This window comes from Pygocentrus nattereri, chromosome 6 (genome assembly GCF_015220715.1).
Source record: "Pygocentrus nattereri isolate fPygNat1 chromosome 6, fPygNat1.pri, whole genome shotgun sequence".
NCBI lineage: Eukaryota > Metazoa > Chordata > Actinopteri > Characiformes > Serrasalmidae > Pygocentrus > Pygocentrus nattereri.
In genome coordinates this window covers 48,496,799-48,520,202 of record NC_051216.1, presented here as the reverse complement: position 1 = coordinate 48,520,202, position 23,404 = coordinate 48,496,799, and the positions used below count along the sequence as shown (strand labels likewise).

General features: G+C 45.7%; 1 protein-coding gene across 1 annotated transcript in view; it reads left to right on the top strand.

Moving 5' to 3' along the window:
* Nucleotides 1-22,952: 22,952 nt before the first annotated feature.
* The window catches only part of dct (dopachrome tautomerase), a 9,818-nt gene continuing 9,366 nt past the window's right edge, over nucleotides 22,953-23,404 (top strand). The window contains exon 1 of the mRNA XM_037539495.1: nucleotides 22,953-23,390. Coding sequence (XP_037395392.1) covers nucleotides 23,105-23,390 — 286 coding nt within the window. The 5' untranslated portion in view covers nucleotides 22,953-23,104. The remainder of the gene's footprint in view (nucleotides 23,391-23,404) is intronic.

The window sequence follows — 23,404 nt, the reverse complement described above, 5'->3', positions numbered from 1 at the left end:
TCAGATGTTCCTCCTGGAATTCACTAGAAGAAACAGCGTCAGACTTGAGATCATTTGGGATCAGATGAAATGGTAACGCTGCAGTGGTGTGCACAGATTTTGGCGAGGGCGCAGGAGCTGAGGGGTCTTCAGTTTAAGAAAACACATTATATAGACCAAGCTGGTAATGTTATGGTATTATGTATATAATTAAAATTGCAATAATAATAATTGTGAAATTTTCTGTGACTCTACAAACATTAACATTATGCAGTTTTAATGATTACATGTATACAATAATATGAAATATACATGTGAATATGTATATACAGTACACATTTTAGCCTGCATACATTAATAGAGTAAGATGTATTATTATTATTATTATTATTATTATTATTATTATTATTATTATTATAATTATTATTATTATGCATAAGCAGAATTCGATGCGCTCCACCTTCATCCTTCCCATCTGTTTTTTGCTGCCAGTTTATTAAAGGTGCTAGAAAATTGATTGTAAATATCAAAACTGTCTCAATAAGAAAAAGAAAATATTCAGATGGAGCTAAAAGCTGTAAAAATAATGACAGTAAAGCTTTTTTATTTTTAAGCCTTTATTTTCTGGAATGGCTTTAAATCGGTGTAGAATGTCTGACTATGGAGGGGACTTGACACCTTAAATGGAGCAGCAGTTTATATTCGTGCCCAGACTGCAGCTGCTGCCCCGTTTAAGGTGGAACGGGCAATATGGAGAAAAATAAGGTGGTAGGAAGCGAAGTTTCAGCCTCATGTAACCATGGTGAGTTATACATCTGGTGAATCGTCTAAACATCATTAGTATTTGTGAAAGAACAGCACTGTGGTAAAATATGAAGAGAAAAATCTCGGCTTTCCTTTCTCAGCACACTGTGAAAACATGCACACCAGGCGATGACACCGTCCCAAAGCCAGCGGATGCATAAACACGATGGTGACAGCAGGTAGTTCACCAGGAAAGCTCTGGCCAAACCTCAGTGCCATCAAGCCGTGGGGTTCAAATGAAACTAGACTCTCAAACTACATCGCTTTGATAAGTAGCGCAGTCGAAATTGCAGTAGAGTTACTCTTGAAAAAGGCCTTTTGTAAAATGATATGATGAAACCAAAACACAGCGCAATATTAAGCATTTGGAGCTCATCAAAAAGGCCAATATTAATTTAGAGACAAGGGGAGATCAAACCTGAGAGGCTCTCAGCGTTGGATGAGAAACGGTGGAGCTCCTGTCTTTAGTACAGCTCAGATAAACATGAGCCTTATCATCTTCAGATCTGAGGACAGTGTGACTTTCTTCTCTATTAAAACTGAGATCACTGAGCTTTTCTCAGGAGAAACATCTGAGCGGAAATGTGCGAGTCTTTCCTTCTGATGTCATTCTCATGAACAATGAACATGAGCGCTGGATGCTGCAGGACAGGGAAACCGATGTGCTAGAAAAGCTCAAGAAGCCGAGAGTTTTGTAATGGAGGTTTACAGGCCGACTGCTCAAACGTGAGCTGCTGCTGGTGAATCCAGACGCCTTCCGACTGAATTCACTGAAGGAATTAGAGCCGGTCTGCATGGAGAAACACAACATCTGCTCGGGATCTTCTTCTCGCCGAGCCGAGCGATCGTCAGAGGCTTTAGCTCAATCAGACCTCTAAACTGTTCACCTCCAGGACTTCACATGGGGCTTTAACAGAATTCAGGCTGTCTCAAGATGATAAGATGCATCTTACAGAGTGGCGCTGCAGAGTCATCCGGGAAAAGACAGATCACAACAGGAACCACACCCTGTCCAGATATTCCACAGAAACCTGAGCAGACCAGAGAACTGAATTCAACTGTGTCATTTCAACATCAGTAAAATACACAAAGCAATAATGGAAAGTTTGTTTGTAAAACGCAATAAAAACAAGAAGCTGTGACTTGTTAATCCTCCTGAATCTCTTCTAACTGATAAGTTTTGGCTTGTAAATATAAACACATTTGAATTTGCTTCCTGCAATGCATGCCAAAAAAGTTGAAATATGACAAAACAAGAGTGAAAAGTTTAGGGAATAAATAAACTAAATAAATGGAGCATCCACCAAAGGCTCAGTCTGGCGCAGGTGGCACATGATTTTGATATTGAATTGTGAAACAGTTGGAAAAGAGCATTTCTCAACAGAAGACTACAAATAATCTGGATCTTTCATTGCCTACAGAACATAATACAGTGAAAAGATTCGGTGAATCTGGGGAACTCGCTGTCCTTGTAAGGCAAGGCTTTGAAGCAGCATCTCATGAGAAACCGTCGTGCTACTGTGTTAAACACAGCCTCATGGGTTTGGGAGGATTTTGGAAAGCCGTCACCATGTAACACAGTCTGCTGCTGATTCAAGACAAGCACCTTACAACTGTACTACGCAGGGAGAAAGCCACAGATCCATACTATGCAGAAATGCCGCCGAGTTCTCTGGGCCCAAGCTCATCTCAGATGGTCCGGAAAACAGTGGAAATGTGTGGTCGGATGAGACCACGTTTCAGTTTTTTTGGGGGGTGAATCTGGATGAAACCGGGTCCTCAAAAGGGACTATTCAGATATTCAATATTATATTATATATTAAGAGATTAACCATGTTTACTGTTTGAAATATGCATCCAATCACTGTAACAATGACAGGCTTAGTCCCGGTGTGACTGTAGTGAGATGGTCTAGATTAAAAGTCCAGCTGTGAACTTGGTTCCCAGTCCAGCCCTGCTGGACAGGTTATATGCACAGTCCTCGACCTGCTATTAAAAGCTTACCCACATGAACGTAATCAATGATATGTTGATATAACTAAAGCTGAAATATGTGTCATTTTAATAGTAACAGTAAATACATCGCATGTTATAATGATACACTGTATAGAATGTAAGGCCAGCTACTTCATTGGGTCCACCTGCTTGTTTCTACACTCACTGTCCACTTTATCAGCTCCACTGACCGTATAGCTGCACTCTGTAGTTCTACAGTTACAGACTGTAGTCCATCTGTTTCTCTGATACTCTGTTACCCTGTTCTTCAGTGGTCAGGACCCCCATGGACCCTCACAGAGCAGGTGCTATTTGGGTGGTGGGTCATTCTCAGCACTGTCGTAGTAGTGAGGTGTTAGTATGTGCTGCCTGCGTCCGAATTTTCCTCTGACCACGATGCTGACCACGTCTGTATGATTTTTAAATGCCCACAGCTCCTCTAATCCTATGAAATCCACAGTACAGTAGAGAATGTTAAAAACATGCTTTTATTACTGGGTGAATAAATTTCCATGTTGAACTTCAATAAATGTTCTTTTTAACATTATAAACACTGTTTTAAAAATGCAATAAATATCGTCTGATATTATAATAGATTTATCTCAGGAAAAATTTCACAAATTTCTCACAGCATCATAATTCATGTCAGCTGGGTTGTGGTAATGTCTACCGGCAAAAGAAAACAAACAAAACAAAAAACAAAACCAAACCAAAAGAAAAAAATAAAATAAAAAACATACCAAAATATGAACATATACAAAATATGGCACCACATGCTGGTGCTTCACATCACATCAGTCACACTTTCAGTGAAGCACACAGAGCTCAGTGCAGCATTTAAACCACGTTCTATCTGAAAATACAAACCTGACGGTCCTGGAAAAAAAAATATATATATTGTATGTGTATACACACACACACACACACACACACACACACACATATATATATATATATATATATATATATATATATATCCACAATGATACAGGAGAAGGAAGTCAAAGGAACCAGAATTTTTCCAAGTCATTTTTGGTTGTTTCTTTTCATCCATTCATCATGAAATTTACACACAATATAAAAAAACAACAGGCACTTTGAAAATGTGTCAAAAACTGAAAAATGACAAAAATGAGATACGAGGTTTTGCTCCAACAGCAGCGATTTTGTATAAATGTTTGTATATATTTTATGATATATCTGTATAAAATGTTATGATGAATGGTGAAAACAAATGACCCAAAATTATATATATATATATATATATATATATATATATATATATATATATATATATGTGTGTGTGTGTGTGTGTGTGTGTGTATTTGCATTGAATATCTATTTTGTATTAAAAGTGTTTTTATGATACTTTACAATTTATATTTATAATAATCACAAAACTTTTACAATTTTAGAAGAAGAACTGCATCAGGAACACCAGACCTATATTTACTGTACAGCTATGAAAATGATCAACATCTGTTTATCTGGCCAGTCATTTATCTTTGCCAGCAAAACCACAACAGAATAATTAGAATAAATACACAATTAGAATAAATACACAATTAGAATAAATACACAGGAACATAAACGCAGTAGTCAGAACGTGTTTTAGTAAAGTTCTGAATATGTAGAACCTAAGAACACAGTTAGAAGAACACAGGCCTGGTTCCTGCCTCTGTTCTCTCAGGCGTGCATGGATTTGTTCAAGCAGCTGATTTCATTGAATTAAGGATTAATTAGATCCACTTGGTTCTGGATGGCAGCTGTAAATACTGGAGTGGGAACAGTCAGTCACAGAACTCAACGGGCTTTGTTTATTTGTGTTCATTGTAATCCTGGAGGTTTTGTGGATTCCTATAATAAAGAAATGTCAGATAAAAGTCTGATCAATTGGTGCAAAGCACAGTTAAATAGATGCAGTTCTATATTGTCTGAAGCAGATGAGCTTTCCAGCCTAAACACATAAAATATATGAATCAAAATGAATAGGATTAGTGAGGAAAGCTCAAACACTGACACGTTTATCTCAGACCACGAAGCAGCACGGCACACATGACCACAGTAAAGCTGAAATATAGACTTCTAGTGTTTGTTTTGCACCTACAGCGTGTTAAAGCTGACTGGGGGGTGGGGGGGGGCAGTCCTGCCATTGTTTGACTAACCCCGCCGTGTGAAGGCTGCACTTCAGCCTGACTAGCTCTCACTGTGAGTTGTTTACATGCTTTAAATGACACTACAATGAAGTAGGAGCGAATTTTGTGACATATACACTCAAAAAAATGCATTTGTCTTATGCAAATAAGCAAAAACAACAAAGAGGAAACGTGCGGCTCTGTCTCCGAGCCGCAGAATCAGGAAGTTTGTGGGAGAAAGTTTTCCGCAGCGAGTGTGTTTGTGATCTTTAAGAGAAGATCGCTGCTAAATAAAGCCGCTGAATAACCGCCGCGTCTCCACTGCTCTGGTTTTCAGAGCGTTCAGAACGTCGGCGGCGCTTTGGGCTCCTCACAGAGCGACGAGTGTGAAAGCGCAGCCGACACGAGCGGCGGGGAGACGAGCTCGTGCACACAGGGCAGTGCACACATGCTAATGTCACGGCCTGCTAACGTCAAGTCCGCTCCATTCTGGTGTCACTCTGCCTGAGCCCGATTCATCAGCTCAGCCCGCCCCGCAAACGCCGGATAAAGACGCCTCCCGCTCTCCAGCGCGGCGCTGAGGTACGACTTTCTCCAGTAATTTGATTTCCGATCAGTGTTGACAGCGTAGTGTGCACACACGCGCACGCACACACACACACACACACACACACACACACACACACACACAGAGTGTTGGCTGATTACACAACAGAGCTAAAGCAGCAGCACCGAACACAGAAATCATTTCAAAGGAAAAGGAGAATAAAATGGGAATAAATAAAAATGAGAAACATTTTCAGGATTTAAAAAATAAACACTCTGTGATCAGATTCACAGCATCGCAGACACAAACACGTGTTCACAGCTAAAAATATCTGACTGTGCTTGGTATCTGTACCACCTCACCGTCAGGGCGTGTTTGGTATCTGTACCACCTCACCGTCAGGGCGTGTTTGGTATCTGTACCACCTCACCGTCAGGGCGTGTTTGGTATCTGTACCACCTCACCGTCAGAGCGTGTTTGGTATCTGTACCACCTCACCGTCAGGGCGTGTTTGGTATCTGTACCACCTCACCGTCAGAGCAGGTTTGGTATCTGTACCACCTCACCATCAGGGCGTGTTTGGTATCTGTACCACCTCACCGTCAGAGCAGGTTTGGTATCTGTACCACCTCACCATCAGGGCGTGTTTGGTATCTGTACCACCTCACCGTCAGGGCGTGTTTGGTATCTGTACCAAGTCACCGTCAGAGCGTGTTTGGTATCTGTACCACCTCACCGTCAGGGCGTGTTTGGTATCTGTACCACCTCACCGTCAGAGCGTGTTTGGTATCTGTACCACCTCACCGTCAGGGCGTGTTTGGTATCTGTACCACCTCACCGTCAGAGCGTGTTTGGTATCTGTACCACCTCACCGTCAGGGCGTGTTTGGTATCTGTACCACCTCACCGTCAGAGCGTGTTTGGTATCTGTACCACCTCACCGTCAGGGCGTGTTTGGTATCTGTACCACCTCACCGTCAGGGCGTGTTTGGTATCTGTACCACCTCACCGTCAGGGCGTGTTTGGTATCTGTACCACCTCACCGTCAGAGCGTGTTTGGTATCTGTACCACCTCACCGTCAGGGCGTGTTTGGTATCTGTACCACCTCACCGTCAGGGCGTGTTTGGTATCTGTACCACCTCACCGTCAGAGCGTGTTTGGTATCTGTACCACCTCACCGTCAGAGCGTGTTTGGTATCTGTACCACCTCACCGTCAGGGCGTGTTTGGTATCTGTACCACCTCACCGTCAGAGCAGGTTTGGTATCTGTACCACCTCACCGTCAGGGCGTGTTTGGTATCTGTACCACCTCACCGTCAGGGCGTGTTTGGTATCTGTACCACCTCACCGTCAGAGCAGGTTTGGTATCTGTACCACCTCACCGTCAGGGCGTGTTTGGTATCTGTACCACCTCACCGTCAGAGCAGGTTTGGTATCTGTACCACCTCACCATCAGGGCGTGTTTGGTATCTGTACCACCTCACCGTCAGGGCGTGTTTGGTATCTGTACCACCTCACCGTCAGAGCGTGTTTGGTATCTGTACCACCTCACCGTCAGAGCGTGTTTGGTATCTGTACCACCTCACCGTCAGGGCGTGTTTGGTATCTGTACCACGTCACCGTCAGGGCGTGTTTGGTATCGGTACCACCTCACCGTCAGGGCGTGTTTGGTATCTGTTCCACCTCACCGTCAGGGCGTGTTTGGTATCTGTACCACCTCACCGTCAGGGCGTGTTTGGTATCTGTACCACCTCACCGTCAGAGCAGGTTTGGTATCTGTACCACCTCACCGTCAGGGCGTGTTTGGTATCTGTACCACCTCACCGTCAGAGCAGGTTTGGTATCTGTACCACCTCACCATCAGGGCGTGTTTGGTATCTGTACCACCTCACCGTCAGGGCGTGTTTGGTATCTGTACCACCTCACCGTCAGAGCGTGTTTGGTATCTGTACCACCTCACCGTCAGAGCGTGTTTGGTATCTGTACCACCTCACCGTCAGAGCGTGTTTGGTATCTGTACCACCTCACCGTCAGGGCGTGTTTGGTATCTGTACCACCTCACCGTCAGAGCGTGTTTGGTATCTGTACCACCTCACCGTCAGAGCAGGTTTGGTATCGGTACCACCTCATCGTCAGGGCGTGTTTGGTATCTGTTCCACCTCACCGTCAGGGCGTGTTTGGTATCTGTACCACCTCACCGTCAGGGCGTGTTTGGTATCTGTACCACCTCACCGTCAGAGCGTGTTTGGAATCTGTACCACCTCACCGTCAGGGCAAGTTTGGTATCTGTACCACCTCACCGTCAGGGCGTGTTTGGTATCTGTACCACCTCATCATCAGGGCGTGTTTGGTATCTGTTCCACCTCACCGTCAGGGCATGTTTGGTATCTGTACCACCTCACCGTCAGAGCGTGTTTGGTATCTTTACCACCTCACCGTCAGGGCGTGTTTGGTATCTGTACCACTTCATCGTCAGGGCGTGTTTGGTATCTGTACCACCTCACCATCAGGGCGTGTTTGGTATCTGTACCACCTCACCGTCAGAGCGTGTTTGGAATCTGTACCACCTCACCGTCAGAGCGTGTTTGGAATCTGTACCACTTCATCGTCAGGGCGTGTTTGGTATCTGTACCACCTCACCGTCAGAGCGTGTTTCGTATCTGTTCCACCTCACCTTCAGGGCGTGTTTGGTATCTGTACCACCTCACCGTCAGAGCGTGTTTGGTATCTGTACCACCTCACCGTCAGGGCGTGTTTGGAATCTGTACCACCTCACCGTCAGGGCGTGTTTGGTATCTGTACCACCTCACCATGAGGTCGTGTTTGGTATCTGTACCACCTCACCGTCAGAGCGTGTTTGGTATATGTACCACCTCACCGTCAGAGCGTGTTTGGTATCTGTACCACCTCACCGTCAGGGCGTGTTTGGTATCTGTACCACCTCACCGTCAGGGCGTGTTTGGTATCTGTACCACCTCACCGTCAGGGCGTGTTTGGTATCTGTACCACCTCACCATCAGGGCGTGTTTGGTATCTGTACCACCTCACCATCAGGGCGTGTTTGGTATCTGTACCACCTCACCATCAGGGCGTGTTTGGTATCTGTACCACCTCACCGTCAGAGCGTTTGGTATCTGTACCACCTCACCGTCAGAGCGTGTTTGGTATCTGTACCACCTCACCGTCAGGGCGTTTGGTATCTGTACCACCTCACCGTAAGAGTGTGTTTGGTATCTGTGCCACCTCATCGTCAGGGCATGTTTGGTATCTGTACCACCTCACCGTCAGAGCAGGTTTGGTATCTGTACCACCTCACCGTCAGGGCGTGTTTGGTATCTGTACCACCTCATCGTCAGGGCATGTTTGGTATCTGTACCACCTCACCGTCAGGGCGTGTTTGGTATCTGTACCACCTCACCGTCAGAGCGTGTTTGGTATCTGTACCACCTCATCGTCAGGGCATGTTTGGTATCTGTACCACCTCACCGTCAGGGCCTGTTTGGTATCTGTACCACCTCACTGTCAGGGCGTGTTTGGTATCTGTACCACCTCACCGTCAGGGCGTGTTTGGAATCTGTACCACCTCACCCTCAGGGCGTGTTTGGTATCTGTACCACCTCACCGTCAGAGCGTGTTTGGTATCTGTACCACCTCACCGTCAGGGCGTGTTTGGAATCTGCACCACCTCACCGTCAGAGCGTGTTTGGTATGTGTACCACCTCACCGTCAGAGCGTGTTTGGTATCTGTACCACCTCACCGTCAGAGCGTGTTTGGTATCTGTACCACCTCACCGTCAGGGCGTGTTTGGTATCTGTACCACCTCACCGTCAGGGCGTGTTTGGAGTGTGTTTGGGGTGCAGGTCTGTATCTGTAGAGTCTCTGAGGTGGGTTTATATGGCGATGCTGCTTCAGACTGAAGTGTTGGGCTGCTGGAGGGTTTATGTAACACACACACACTCCCAGTGTCACCGAGGTGGGGGGTGCGGGGTGGGGGGGGTGTCTTCAGAGGGGAGGTTTGTCTCCTTTAAAGCGAGACCTGAAATTCCTGTTTTTGGCGTAAACTCCTGACCTAAATACCCCATCCCGTCCCTCCTCCGTGCCGCTGCCTGTGCAGACCCCCCGGGCCCCTGGGGGCCGCTGTGTATCCACTGGCACAAAGCGGGCGCCTGCCAACGTGTCTCCTTAGCATGCTTAATGAGAGATCAACCCGCGCCGAGCGGCTTTCTCGTGGCAATAATGAGCGAAAGATTGATCCGCACTCAAACAACCCGGTTTGCGGAGTTAATACCGAAGGCAGATTACAGCGCCGTGCCAGCGAGCGGGAGAGGGGAGAGGGAGAGGGAGAGAGAGCGCCCTGGCAAGAGGCTGCGGCTCGGAGGATCTCTCGCAGCGCCCCCGCCCCCTCGGAGGGAAAAAAGAGGGAAACTTGTCATCACATTAGCGCGCGGTCAAGGAGTTACATGCTAACACTTCTGTAATCTGCTTTCCTGCACAATTAGTCTGCCATAATAAGGCAGCTGGAGAGGGAGCGGGAGCGGGAGAGCGCGGGAGAGCGCGGGAGAGCGCGGCTGGGGGCTGGCTCTGTTACTCAGCCTGACTCTGTCCCGCATGTTACCCAACAGGCCTTCACTGCCGCTGAACGCCCGCCGTTCAGACCGCGCTCAGACGGCTTCACTGAGGCCGGTCACGGAAGGAAAAGGGGAACGAAGCGCACTGGAAGGAAAGGAAACATGGATAAGGAGAGTCGGTGCAATGTGGAGAGACCTGGCGGCTGGAGAACAGACCGCTGGACAAAGCGCAGAAAAGGACCGGGACAGAGGGAAAGGAAGGAAGCGGCGGCATGAACAAGGGCCTCTTGCAGGAGGAGAGAGGAGAGTGAGCGAGAGACTAAGTGAGAGAGAGAGAGAGAGAGAGAGAGAGAGAGGGGGAGAGAGAGAGAGGGGGAGAGAGGAGCACTGATGACACCCCGTTCCATTCTCCGGCGCTCTCCTTTCCGCCGCTCACCGGCTGGCAGCGCGGAGGGGCTAAGCTGGGAGCTGTAATGTCATTAAATTGCAAATGCTTTTTCCCTCCCTCTCTCACTTTTTCTCTCTTTCTCTCTCACACTCTCTCTCTCTCTCTCTCTCTCTCTCTCTCTCTCTCTCTCTCTCTCTCTCTCACACACTCTCTCTCTCTCTCCCCCCCTCCTCTCCTCCCCGCCAACCCCCCACCCCCTTCATTCCCGACACACACTGTTTACTTATCTGGCAAAAACATATGTTGGAAGGAATCCGTTAAATTCTGCCCATTGCCTCGGGTGAAAGTGCAATAGAAACGGGCCCACTGAGCACCTTCAGTCGTCTCCTTTAGCGCTGCGCCTTATCTACAAGGCCGCTTAGCGGCAAGCCGGCCGAGTTCAATGAAAAATGAAGATACAGCGGGAGATTAGGGCGAGAACAGTGAGGGGGAGAGGGCGCTCGCCGAGAGGGGTCATCCCGTCGCAAATGATTTCCCCCCCCACCCAACACCCCTCCTTCGCACCCCCCCCCCCCCCCCCATCTGCATAAATGACTATTTTTAAAGGCATCTTCGGCGCCTGTATATTTTTCCCACTCTGCCACACATTTAATTTCACGCCCCGTGTTCTGAATATGCTTAAATGCATATCTCTGATGCACCTTTAAGCCTACGGAAAGAGGATGGAAGGGGGCGGGTGTGTGTGTGTGTGTGTGTGTGCATTCTCGTGTGTGTGTGTAGTGGGGGGAGGTGGGGGAGGAGAGGGGTATAGAGATGGATGGAGGGAGTTTTGGGTGGGGGGGGTGAAGCAAAATTAAAGATAAAATGGTGTGATTTGCACTACAAGTCTATTACTTTATGGCATTTACATAAAGTTTACCTCGGCAATTCCAAGATTTTCCCCCCTCTCTCTCTCTCTCTCTCTGTCTCTCTCTCTCTCTCTCTCTCTCTCTCTCTCTCTCTCTGTCTCTCTGTCTCTGTCTCTGTCTCTCTCTCTCTGTCTCTCTCTCTCTCTCTCTCTCTCTCTCTCTCTCTCTCTCTCTCTCTCTTTGTCTCTCCCCCTTTCTCTCTCTCTCTCTCTCTCTCTCTCTCTCTCTCTCTCTCTCTCTCTCTCTCTCTCTCTCTCTGTCTCTCTGTCTCTCTCTCTCTGTCTCTCTCTCTCTCTCTCTCTCTCTCTCTCCCTCTCTCTCTCTCTCTCCCTCCCTCCCTCTCTCTTTTCCTCCCTTATCAGCGGCTGGAGCTTGTATAAATATGTATAAATCTTTGTCGGGGGGAAAAATAGAATTCCCAGCAGAATTTGAAAGTTTTGAAGGGTTGCGCTTCACCGCCGCCGTCCCTCAACTTCTCACCTCCTTCTCTCCGTGTGTGTGTGTGTGTGTGTGGGTGTGTGTGTGTGGGTATGTGTGGGTAAGTGTGTTGGCGGGACACAGAAAGCATCAGATCTGCCCTTTAACCCCATAAGCTTATTACATGCTTATTATTCAGTAACCACTGAGACTCCGATGCAAACTGGCTGAGCTATTCGTAGGTCATAGAAGTGGGTAACAAAACTTTTTTGATGGGTATCAAAAAAGGATATTTATGGGGCTAATCCACCCGTCACTCCGTCCCACAATGCACAGGGAATCAGGGTGTGTGTCCTGGGCTTTTTGAAACGCTGACAGGTTCAAGTCAGGCGGACGGACACTCAGCCGATTTATCCTTTACATCGAGAACATTGATTACAGATGCGACCTTAAATGTCAGCTGATCCCTGTGAAGGAACAAGTGTTGTTACCAGTGGGCAGCCTTGAGGTGGAGCTGCTGAACAGATAGAGAGATACAGAGAGAGAGAGAGAGAGAGAGAGAGAGAGAGAGAGGAGAGAGAGAGAGAGAGAGAGAGAGATACAGAGAGAGAGGGAGAGAGAGAGAGAGAGAGGAGAGAGAGAGAGAGAGAGAGAGAGAGGAGAGAGAGAGAGAGAGAGAGAGAGAGAGGAGAGAGAGAGAGAGATACAGAGAGAGAGAGAGAGAGAGAGAGATACAGAGAGAGAGAGAGAGAGAGAGAGAGGAGAGAGAGAGAGAGAGAGAGAGAGGAGAGAGAGAGAGAGAGAGAGAGAGAGAGGAGAGAGAGAGAGAGATACAGAGAGAGAGAGAGAGAGAGAGAGAGATACAGAGAGAGAGAGAGAGAGAGAGAGAAGAGAGAGAGAGAGAGAGAGAGAGAGAGAGAGAGGAGAGAGAGAGAGAGAGAGAGAGAGAGGAGAGAGAGAGAGAGAGAGAGAGAGAGGGAGTGAGAGAGAGAGAGAGAGAGAGAGATACAGAGAGAGAGAGAGAGACACAGAGAGAGAGGGAGTGAGAGAGAGAGAGAGAGAGAGAGAGAGAGAGAGGCCTATTCAAAGCACGGCCACTCCGTCTTATTGTCTGGTCCCTCTGCATTTGAATATTCTCTCTCGCGCTCTCTTCCCCGACAGATGAGAAAAGGCTTTAGCGCCACATGTTTGTCGCCTTTCTCTCCTTCCCCCTTCTTTTTTATTTGCAATTAAATGCATTTCAAATGGAACAACTCTACAGAAAGCAATTTCGATAAGAGAGAGGTGGGGGGGGCTTGCTGGGAAAAAAGGGCCTTCGCTCCTCTCACCTCCATTGTGGGGATTTTTTTGCATTTCGACAGCGCGCTGCCGTGAGGATTGCACAATCGAAAACATATCTGGACAGAGAATGTGCCTCGGAAATTTAATAGTCTCACATTGAAAATTAAATTGCATCCTAGAAATCATTTAAGCCTCTTCTCTTCTTTTCTCGCTCTCCCAACGTTTCCACCCTCTCACGCGCTTCTTCTGATGCCTTTGACCATAACCCCGGTTCTAAAGGCCCTCGGACCGCGACTCCTCGCTCCTCGCCGTGGCTCAGTGGCGTCTGATGGGATGAGCGCGCTCGAATTAGCGCCGTCTGGTCATTCTTGCCATGAATACTCGACGATCATTGTGCTGTGCTTTGTGTGCGAGGCATGCGCCGCCGCCGCCAACAATCTGGTCCTGGAGCGACGCATCTTTGAAGGGTTTCTGAAGCACTGTAAATAGCTCCAAAACCTCTCTTACAAGGTTTACCCCCGGAGCACTTTGTAACTTATCAGCCTCGCCTCGTGCCTCCTCTGTGCTTGGCATTATGCTAAAATGTAAATCGCTAAGCTGCCAGAGAAGTGGGCGGGAATCGCCGTGGAGAGCAGCTCAGCTAATATTCTTTGCATTTTTTTCCGCTTCTCTTCGGGTGGTATGAGGAATTGCGGCAGTCAGGCCTCTCCGTCAGGAAAAGCAGGCCTCACGCTGTCCAGGAAAGCCGCTCTCACGCCGAAGCGGCCTTGCCATCTATTGAGGTCGGAGCAGTGGCGTGTTCCACGGAGGTTCTGCAAAGAACTCTAACGATAACACACTAGAGTCTTACCCTCCTCAGAGCCGAGTTAATGCGCACTAATGCAAAAGAGCCTCGGGCCGTTTCTGCACCCTTAATTTCCATCTCTAATGGTACATGGCAGAGATTAGGCCCATCAGCACCTACCGAAACGTATTGAGCGGATACTGGGAGCATCTGTATGAGGTTCAATTTTAGTGATAATTTATCCGAACATGAGGTAAACTGTCATAAAATATCATGGAAAATATAACCTACCTGAAGTGCTTCGTGATCTACAGTCAGATTATTAGCAGGACTAAATATGATAATACTGGTCTTCTAGCAAAGATTCACTTTTCCAAAGCAGTTTATCTTCTACGTTTGACTGTCTGTAAATCAGCAAACAATCTGAGATGAGATGAGATGAGAACTACGCTCCACACCATCTAAACCACTGATCCCTAAACTGAAGAGGCGTGTTTGTGCTCGTATATGTCACCAGGCAAGGACCACCAAGAGCTGAACCCAAATCAGGGTCATGAAGCACAATGCTGCCCTCTAGAGCTCCTGTTTGAGTATATCTGATTTCCTGGGCCGTCATATGTTCGGTGCGGTTGAGGAAGGTTTAATGCCACAACACAGTTCTGGTAACTTTTGTTCCACAGTTCAAAAATTCAACTTTATATCCAGAAGTTACAGCGACCAATAACTTGTAATCTATAAACCCAGTTCCACTGGGACAGGAGGAAAAATGTCAGTGAAAACACACAGCAGTGATTTGCAAATTCTTGTTGACCTTAACGTTGCCGTTTTTGTATGTCGATGTCACTGCTGTGAGAAGAAAATCTCGTAAATACCAAAATGGTAATTTTACATGAGAAGGAAAAAAATTACAAAAAAATTAAAATACAATCTTCAGTCTCGTCTTCAGAGTCGGACCAAATCGGCTGTCGGTCAGATGTGGTCTTAACAGTGTCCGTTTCCTGTTTGCGGCAAAGTCAGAAGTAAAAACATTCAAATGGCTCGAGCGTCTCCTACAGCTGTCAGAGTCGTTGCTTAGCAATGTCGTCTCAGCAGAGTGATGCAATATTTGTGATGTTATCGTGAAATAACAGCACAGATAGAACGCCTCTCAACCAATCAGCTCGCGTGGCCGGAGCTAACTGTAGAAATCTTAATAAGGCATGATCTCGTTCTCATGCCTTACTAAGTCGTGGCCACAACTTAATTATCTTGTTCCCACGCCTTACTCCATGCAAAAACATCTGCTATAGAAGGTCACAGAATTTCCTGTTGCAGTTTCAGAGCCTGAGGTTTTCCTGAGGTTCTTATTTCCTTGCAGCACCTTAAAAAATGGACAGCACTGATATCACGTCATTCAGTCGGTTAGCAAGGGATTCTGAATCAGGGAGCTGCAGTCAGATGACCGGCATCCTCTCCTCATTTATTCCATTGTGTTTTTAAATCTGTGGTGCTCTTTAAATGAAGATGAAGCTCTTCTCAATTACAATGTGAAAAGAGCTGTGCCCCCTCAGCCAACACATTACGGTCCGTAAAGCGGTGCGTCCAGACCTCCATTAGCCAACCCTACGCATTTCCACATCTCCATAACAACGAAAACAGTGTCGCGTAAATTCAGCATCACCTTCATCCGTGGACCCTTTGAAATGCTATTACTGAGGGTTCACTCATTGTTGCTACTTCAAAGCCTGAACGCACTCCACAGCTTCCAATTCAGCAGACGAAATTGCATTAATATGTTTATTTTTTCCTTCTAAAACTAAAACAATAGCAATTCCACAGGAGCCGGCATTAAGTGCTCTTTGCTGGGCCATGGTCCTTTGTGTTTGGACAAAAGCAGGGACCCAATACGAAGGCCGCTCTGCGCCTGTGCAATTAGACACTGAGTAATTAATGGCACTTAAATGACATGCATTACGAGCATTCGCTGCTGAGTCTCAGGGCGCAAATAAATGAGTCTTAAATTGGAATTTCACAAAGGGACGAAAGCCGGGCAGATGAATGGTGGAGCTATGCTGGGCGGAGTAATGCAGGCCCAAACACAAACCCAAACCGATGGGAAGTCTTAGGCTTGCTCTTCAGTTGAGGTCTAGACTTTTGGGTAAAACATACAGACACTTAATCATTCAGCATCTACACATTCAACCTTCTGTCTCTAGAAATGGTACTTCTTGTAAAGTCTTTGGTCACGTCAAGACTGGACTACTGTAACCACATCATATTCAAAGCCCTGTTGCCTGGACCAAACCTGCCTGATGGTGATGGTCAAAACTCGATCCGTACCTCAAGCCTATCAAGCTTCGAGTACAGCTCAGCTGGAGCCACCATCCTTCAAGATGCATGGAAGGCAAGCATCAAGACCCGTCTCTGTCCTGGAGCTCAGCTGGTTGAAGCTCACTCTTTTAGTTCAAGAGTTCTGTACACTTTTATAAGTTAGTCAAGAATTTTATTAGAAGAATTTAGTTGCTATTAAACCAGATATGCTTGCATGTTTCCCGACTCTTATGACTTTGTTGCCTGCATGTTTATTTTTGCTTTAACGCTGTTTTAAAAATTGCTCACACCTACACATCATGCAGAAACAACCATCTGTGGCTTTATTTAATGTTTATGTTCTGTGATTGTATGTCAGGGAAGCCCTTTCCTATCATAGTAAGCCATCGCTGGTCATGTTAGGAGCCGAAACAGACTCTGTGGTCTGGACTGGTCTGGTCTAGAGGTCCTACAGTAAAGTGTTGATGTAGTTCACCTATTTAACCACTAGAGGTTTGTGAATCCTCAGTTTTGAGGTTGGTAAAGCTAGAATGATCAAGTCAACTGGGGTTCAACTTCAACCCTTCAACTGACCACTTGATGTTATACCTATGTTACCCAAGTGGCCATAGAAAGGGGCGGAGAGGACAGTGAGGAGTAGACTGTTAAAACAGAACGCACATGCCCTCGGCAGGTCAGCCTCGGTCAGATAATCAGCCACCCATGGAATTTTGAGCAGGACATGCATTACATGTGTGAGTAACTGATTGTCTGGCTTTAATCTCAGGTTGATGACGTCATATGCAACATTAAAAGACACATGTCATACATAAAATAATAAAGATTATCTGCATGCTACACACTTACCTTCACACTTCAATAGTAATGTTCCGGTGACAAGTCAATAACACAGCCTCTGATTGGTCAACAAGTCAATAACACAGCCTCTGATTGGTCAGTAAGTCAAGAACACAGCCTCTGATTGGTCAGTAAGTCAAGAACAGAGCCTCTGATTGGTCAGTAAGTCAGGAACACAGCCTCTGATTGGTCAGTAAGTCAGGAACACAGCCTCTGAAAGGTCAACAAGTGAGGATCACAGCCTCTGACTGGTTAACAAGCCAGGAACACAGCCTCTGACTGGTCAACAAGTGAGAAACACAGCCTCTGACTGTTCAACAAGCCAGGAACACAGCCTCTGACTGGTCAACAAGCCAGTAACACAGCCTCTGACTGGTCAACAAGCCAGGAACACAGCCTCTGACTGGTCAACAAGTCAGGAACACAGCTTCTAATTGGTCAACAAGTGAGGAACACAGCCTCTGACTGGTCAACAAGCCAGGAACACAGCCTCTGTCTGGTCAACAAGTGAGGAACATAGCTTCTAATTGGTCAACAAGTCAGGAACACAGCCTCTAAATGGTCAACAAGTGAGGAACACAGCCTCTGACTGGTCAACAAGTGAGGAACACAGCCTCTGACTGTTCAACAAGTCAGGAACACAGCTTCTGATTGGTCAGTAAGTCAGGAATACGGCCTCTAATTGAGGCCTCTAATTAACACAACCTTTTACTGGCCGACGAATCAGGAAGACAGCCTCTAATTGGTCGATCAGTCAGGACGCAGCCTCTAATTGGTTGACGAGTTAAGAACACAGCCTCTATCTGGTCAACAAGTCAGGAATGCAGCCTCTGATTGATTGACAGACTCCACCCAAGGTGTCAGTGGACGCCTAACAACCCTGAAACATTTCAACATGAAAAATGCATAAATAACCACATAAAACTTTCAGTGTTGTATTCGTCATTAACAAAGTCTCCAAATAGCTTGTGTAAGGGACTTGATCGCAACGGAGCCCTTATTGAAAAAGCAAAACACTAGCTTTCTGGGAAAAAAGTGAACGGAAATCTGTAGCATGCAGGGTTCGCCCTTTGATGTCGCATACAACACTGTTGACCTGAGAGTTTTGAACTTGTTGCATTGCCTTTCTTTTTGTTGTTGTTGTTGCCATTGCATCCAATCAAATGTTATGGTTTTGAAATGTTAAGCGGCTTAGAGAAGTTTATAGCAAACAGCTTTGTCCACTATTATTTTGGGGTTTGAAAAGAGAAAAATGTCCGTTTGCAATGATTTTTGGGCAAATTCTGCCACTTAAGTCGACACAAGTGTTCACTCACTTCCTCACCCCTCTAAGGGCTCATCAACAGCCTTCACTTCAGCGAATAAAGTAACGGAATAGCCCTGAAGACGGTGCTGTTAACACCAGTATTGAAAACCAGTAGAACCCCTCTGACTGCTTTTCTCCCATCACTGCTGTACAGATCCTCACATTCAAGCTGCAGTTCCATCACATTACTGCGGGAGGTGCTTGAAGCCCATGTGATCTCAGATCAGCCTGTTCCTCTGCACTGTACTGGAGGAGCTGAGGCGGCTCTCTGGCTCCACCGTGTGGTGATGCTGAAGCTGATGCAGAGTTCAGATCAGGCAGTTTCACTCTGTAAAAGGTCCTGATAAACGCTGCTTAAGTGTCATAAGTGATGTAAAAGCGTTAATGGCTCTTTCTTTGCCCTCCTGTCCTGCATTATCTTAAAATAGGAAACAAGTGAAAAGAGAAGTTCAATTATCCTGAATTAATTCAATTAACTTAATGATAGCTTAGCAAGAAGGCTACACACCCAAGCAGTGCCATACACCACATTAGAGGCTTGATTCTGATTAGTGACCTGCTGAGACGTTTAGATGGAAACTAATGTCTGAGAGAGCAGAAGTCGAGTGGCTGGTGATGAATTGACAGAAGGCTGAAGTCAAACCTGTTCTGTGGTGTTTGAGAATGTGAAGTTTTAGCTAATCTAATGATAGTAATGCTTAGTTCACCAGCCAAACAAACCAAATAACGTGTGTCTTGGTTTCGGCAGTGATGCTTAAAGGACTCTTGTTTAGAAGATATCTGAGAGTGCAGAGTCGAGTGACTGGCTTTGTAATTAGGGGTGCCAACCAAAAAAAGTTTTCCCACACCAAATGAGAATGAATGTAAAAGTGAAAGTAGGAGCAGGATGGGATTAGAAGGGCACAGTCCATCGGAGAGCCACTGGCAGGGCCAGTGACTGGTCATGGGTGGCTGTGGATCCTCCAGCCTCCCAAACCCCACTTGACACTGTTTATAGTGAAATCAAACCTGTTCTGTGGTGTTTGGGACTGTAGCATTTTGGCTAAGCTAACAACAGTGTAGACAGCTGGCCAGATGTGCGACACACCACAGCCCAGGTTCGGTTCCAGCTAACTGGTGCTAAAACGACACGTGTTTTACAGGATATCTGAGAGCACAGAGCCGAGTGACTGGTGTCAGAGTGAAAGCCGAAATTGGTGTGTAGCTCTTAGCCGTCTCTGAGCTGCTGTCATGCTCAGTTTTTCTGGCTCTGATTTTGTCGCTCTTTCTATCAGCACCACCTGCGTGTTCACATGCAAATTGAATTCATTTTGATCCTAGATTAAGACTGAAGTGTTGATTTCCACAATGCGAAGATACTCAACAAGCTGATGAAAATCTTCAAGTCTACAAGTAATCAGATCCAAAACCCCTTACTGTTCACGTAACCATGACAACGAGCATCATGTAAGTCCGGTGGGTTTTCAGAATGTTCGTCTAGAGCAGATGAGAGCTGAGTGTTCTCTGCATTAGAGCCTTTTTGCTTTATTTGCTTTATAGTTCGTCATTCATTTGCTCGTATCCTCGTCTGAACAGCTCATCATGGACAGCGTTAGTCGTCCATCCTGCTGGCTGTCTTTTAAAGTTTGAAGTATGAACTTCGTCTCCTCTGCAGACCAATTTTCTCCTCCGCCACGTTGAACGGTATAAACTTTCACTATGACGTAAAGACACATGCGCAGAACAGACTTAAACTTTCCGATAGGGCATGTAATCGGATACAGGCGTTTACACGGATATTATCCTTCTATTTAATTATAATTATTTACAGGATTACCCACCTCGTTCAATCGGATAGAAACTGTAGTCTAAACGGCCTCAATCAGACTAGACTATTCCGACTGCGGCGTTTATGTGGACGTATTCTATTCCGATTGAGCCGTTAGTCAGAATATTAACAGCTGCATGCAAATGTGACTGGTGGCCCCTCAGACATTTGAAATATGCTTATTTAGCCATTCTGCTGGTATGTTTATTATATAAACTGTCTGTTTAATAAAAATCATCTCTGTGGTTCGTTCACATTTCAGTCTGACATGAAGTGGCCTTAATAACAGTAACCTTTAAACTGTCCACACTTACAATAACGGACCTTTTCTTAACTCTGCTTTTCTTCGTCTTCCGCTGCTGCTTTACATTCAGGGCTGACTGTCTCTCACCTGCGCTGCCTGCATTTATAATAACTGTGTCCTCTCACCTGTTCACTCCTGCACCTTAGAAAAGGTCAGTTAGGCCCTTAACTAATGAACTGAAAGGTCAGTCATGCTAATTAAATCAGACAATATCTAAATATACTTTTATATTTAAAGACAGTCTTCGGCGTTTAATCTGACTATTAATGAACTTTATGGTTTGATGCCATTTACATGATTACATGATTACCTGTATATACACAAATACATACTGTGGAGGCAAGTATGCTTGTACATTTTTATTTATTTATTTATTTATTTATTTATTTATTTATTTATTTATTTATACGTTTAAGCAGGAGAAAATGTGAAGATGTCAAAAAATGCCAAAAAAAATTTTTCACCAGTACCTTCTTATTAATAACAGCAATAGCAATAATGACTTTTTTATTTTCTAATTTTTTGAATACTTTTAACAGGTATATTGTTCATTCTTCTTGTTCTTCAAATAAATAAATAAATAAATAAATAAATAAAAACTGGTCATAGAACAGCGGAACCTGCCCAAATTACCACTCATAATTGTTCAGTAATTGAGTTTTTTGTAAACATATATTTATAATTCTGTAAAAGCTGTTAGCGACAGCAGGTTTGTTGTTTTAACACCCAGAACGTTCGTCTAGAGCAGATTAGAGCTGAGTGTTCTCTCCCTTAGAGCCTCCAGGCATTCATGCCAAGAGCGTTCTGCTGATTCGATCTCCGCTGACGTCCATCTGTGGGTCAGAGGAATGTGACTTGAAGTGTGCTCCCTCTGTCTGTATATGATCTCATGACACAGGTTTACAGAGAAATGGGCAGGAGAGCATCAAGTGATGTTCTGTATGTTTCAGAGACCCTCTCACCCCTGCTCAGGGGCTCAAAATATGGCCAACCTAAAGTTATACTTTACAATGAACATGAAAAGGAAGATATGATCCACTTTCCCCGTAACCTTTGAAATCTGTCTGGGTTATTTTCCTAGAAAGCTGTATGCTGCACACAGGTACATTTCTCTCAATGCCACCCAGTAAAGCAGAACTGAGCCACACTAAGAGTTCTGTTCATCAGTAATCGGCTCATTTTAACAGTTATGTTCTAGACCATTGGTCTTAAATAGTAAAACTGTTATTTTGAGTGTTTCTGAGTCAAAATGTACAAACCTGAGGTTTTATATATATAAACTGTATATATATATATATATGTGTGTGTGTGTGTGTGTGTGTGTGTGTGTGTGTGTGTATAAAGACAAGACAATAACTTTGTGTTTTGTGTTCCTCAATGGATTTTATTCTAGGTATTTGGATTGGATTTTTTTAGTTCATCCTCTAGAGTGAAAAATATAATCAAAAGATTCACGGATTCAGAGAAATCTGTGTGGGCAAAGCTGAAAAACAACGGAACGCCATGACGCCTTTGATGGCCTTTGAAGTGGCACTTCATTAAAAACTGGCATGCTTCTCACCGCACGGGCTCAGGAGAACGCAGTTCAATGGCGCATCTGCAAACACTACTAATGCACAATAGAAGCCACATGTAGAAACGCCGCCAACTTTTCTGGGCTTAAGCTCCTCTGAAATGGACTGATGCTCAGTGGAAACATGTATTATGTCTGATGGGTCACTTTTTCCTATAGTTTATAGAAGAAAATGAACTTTGTGTGTGTTCTCTGGGCCAGAGAAGTAAAGGACCATCCAGATCGTTACCAGTGCAAGGTTCATGAGCCAGGGCCTGTCATGGAATACGGGGTTGCACATCTCTGAAGACATCAACACAGAAAGACTGAGACATATTTTGGAGTGAGAAGTGCCGTCTTGGAGATGATGTCCATGCTTTTCACTTGACAATGTTGCGCCAAATTCTGCACGTTACAACAGCGCGGTGTGTCTGCAGTCCAGGCCTGCCTTCCACTGAAAACGCGTGTTGCCTTATGAAGTGCAAAGTGCAACAGTGAAGGCCCTGTAGAGACAGTTGAGCAGCTGAAGATGTAAATGACAGAAGACTTTGACAACAGGTGTGTTCAGTCCCCAAACATTCCCGGAGTGCTGTTAAAAGGAAAGGTGGTGTAACACAGTTAACTTGCTCCTGTCTCAATTTTTTTTGGAATATCAAGTTGATGATTGAATGAGGATATATTCACAGAAAAGCAATTAAGCTCATAAAATGTAACATCAAATATCCAGTTTCTGTACTGTTTTCAGTTTCCTCGAGGTCAAGCTGAATTTTCCAACAACTGTTTTCTGTTTTTATTAGCATTTCATAAGTTTTCAGGAATTTTGGTACGTTCTCCATGTGAGTGCTCTGTAGTGCTGGTTGTGCACAGGGTGAGCTTCCTCTTCAGACCCTCCGCTGCCATGAGTACAGCACATAGTTCTCATGAGTCAGGTGATTACCACGAGACCGGAGCCCTAATCCTCCCGGCACAGCAGGGTAAGAGTCTAAAAATGTGGGGGGGTGGCTTGGGGGGGGGGCATCATCTGTGAAACCAGCTCAAACAGAGCCCTCATTCTCTCCAGCCCTCCATTAAATGCTCACTGAGGACTGTGGCCAATCCTTAAAAACATCCAATCCTGCACTTATTCGGTGGTGGTGAGGGAGCGAATCCCTGCCGGAGTGACTCCCGAGTTGGACCCTGAGATGGAGGTGAGAGTGTTGTGCATGCTGTTGTTTCTGGGCTGGACCCAACAAGCCCGAGCTCAGTTTCCCCGGGCATGCTGCACAGTGGAGAGCATCCAGTCCAAACGTTGCTGCCCTCCACTGGGATCGAACCCGGCCGACGTGTGCGGAGTTCTATCCGGCCGCGGGACCTGCAGCAACGTCCGAGTGGACACCAAGCCCTGGGGTGGGCCGTACAGCCTGAGGAACGTGGACGACCGGGAACGCTGGCCGACCAAGTTCTTCAACCAGACCTGCACATGCTCGGGTGAGTTCAGTCTG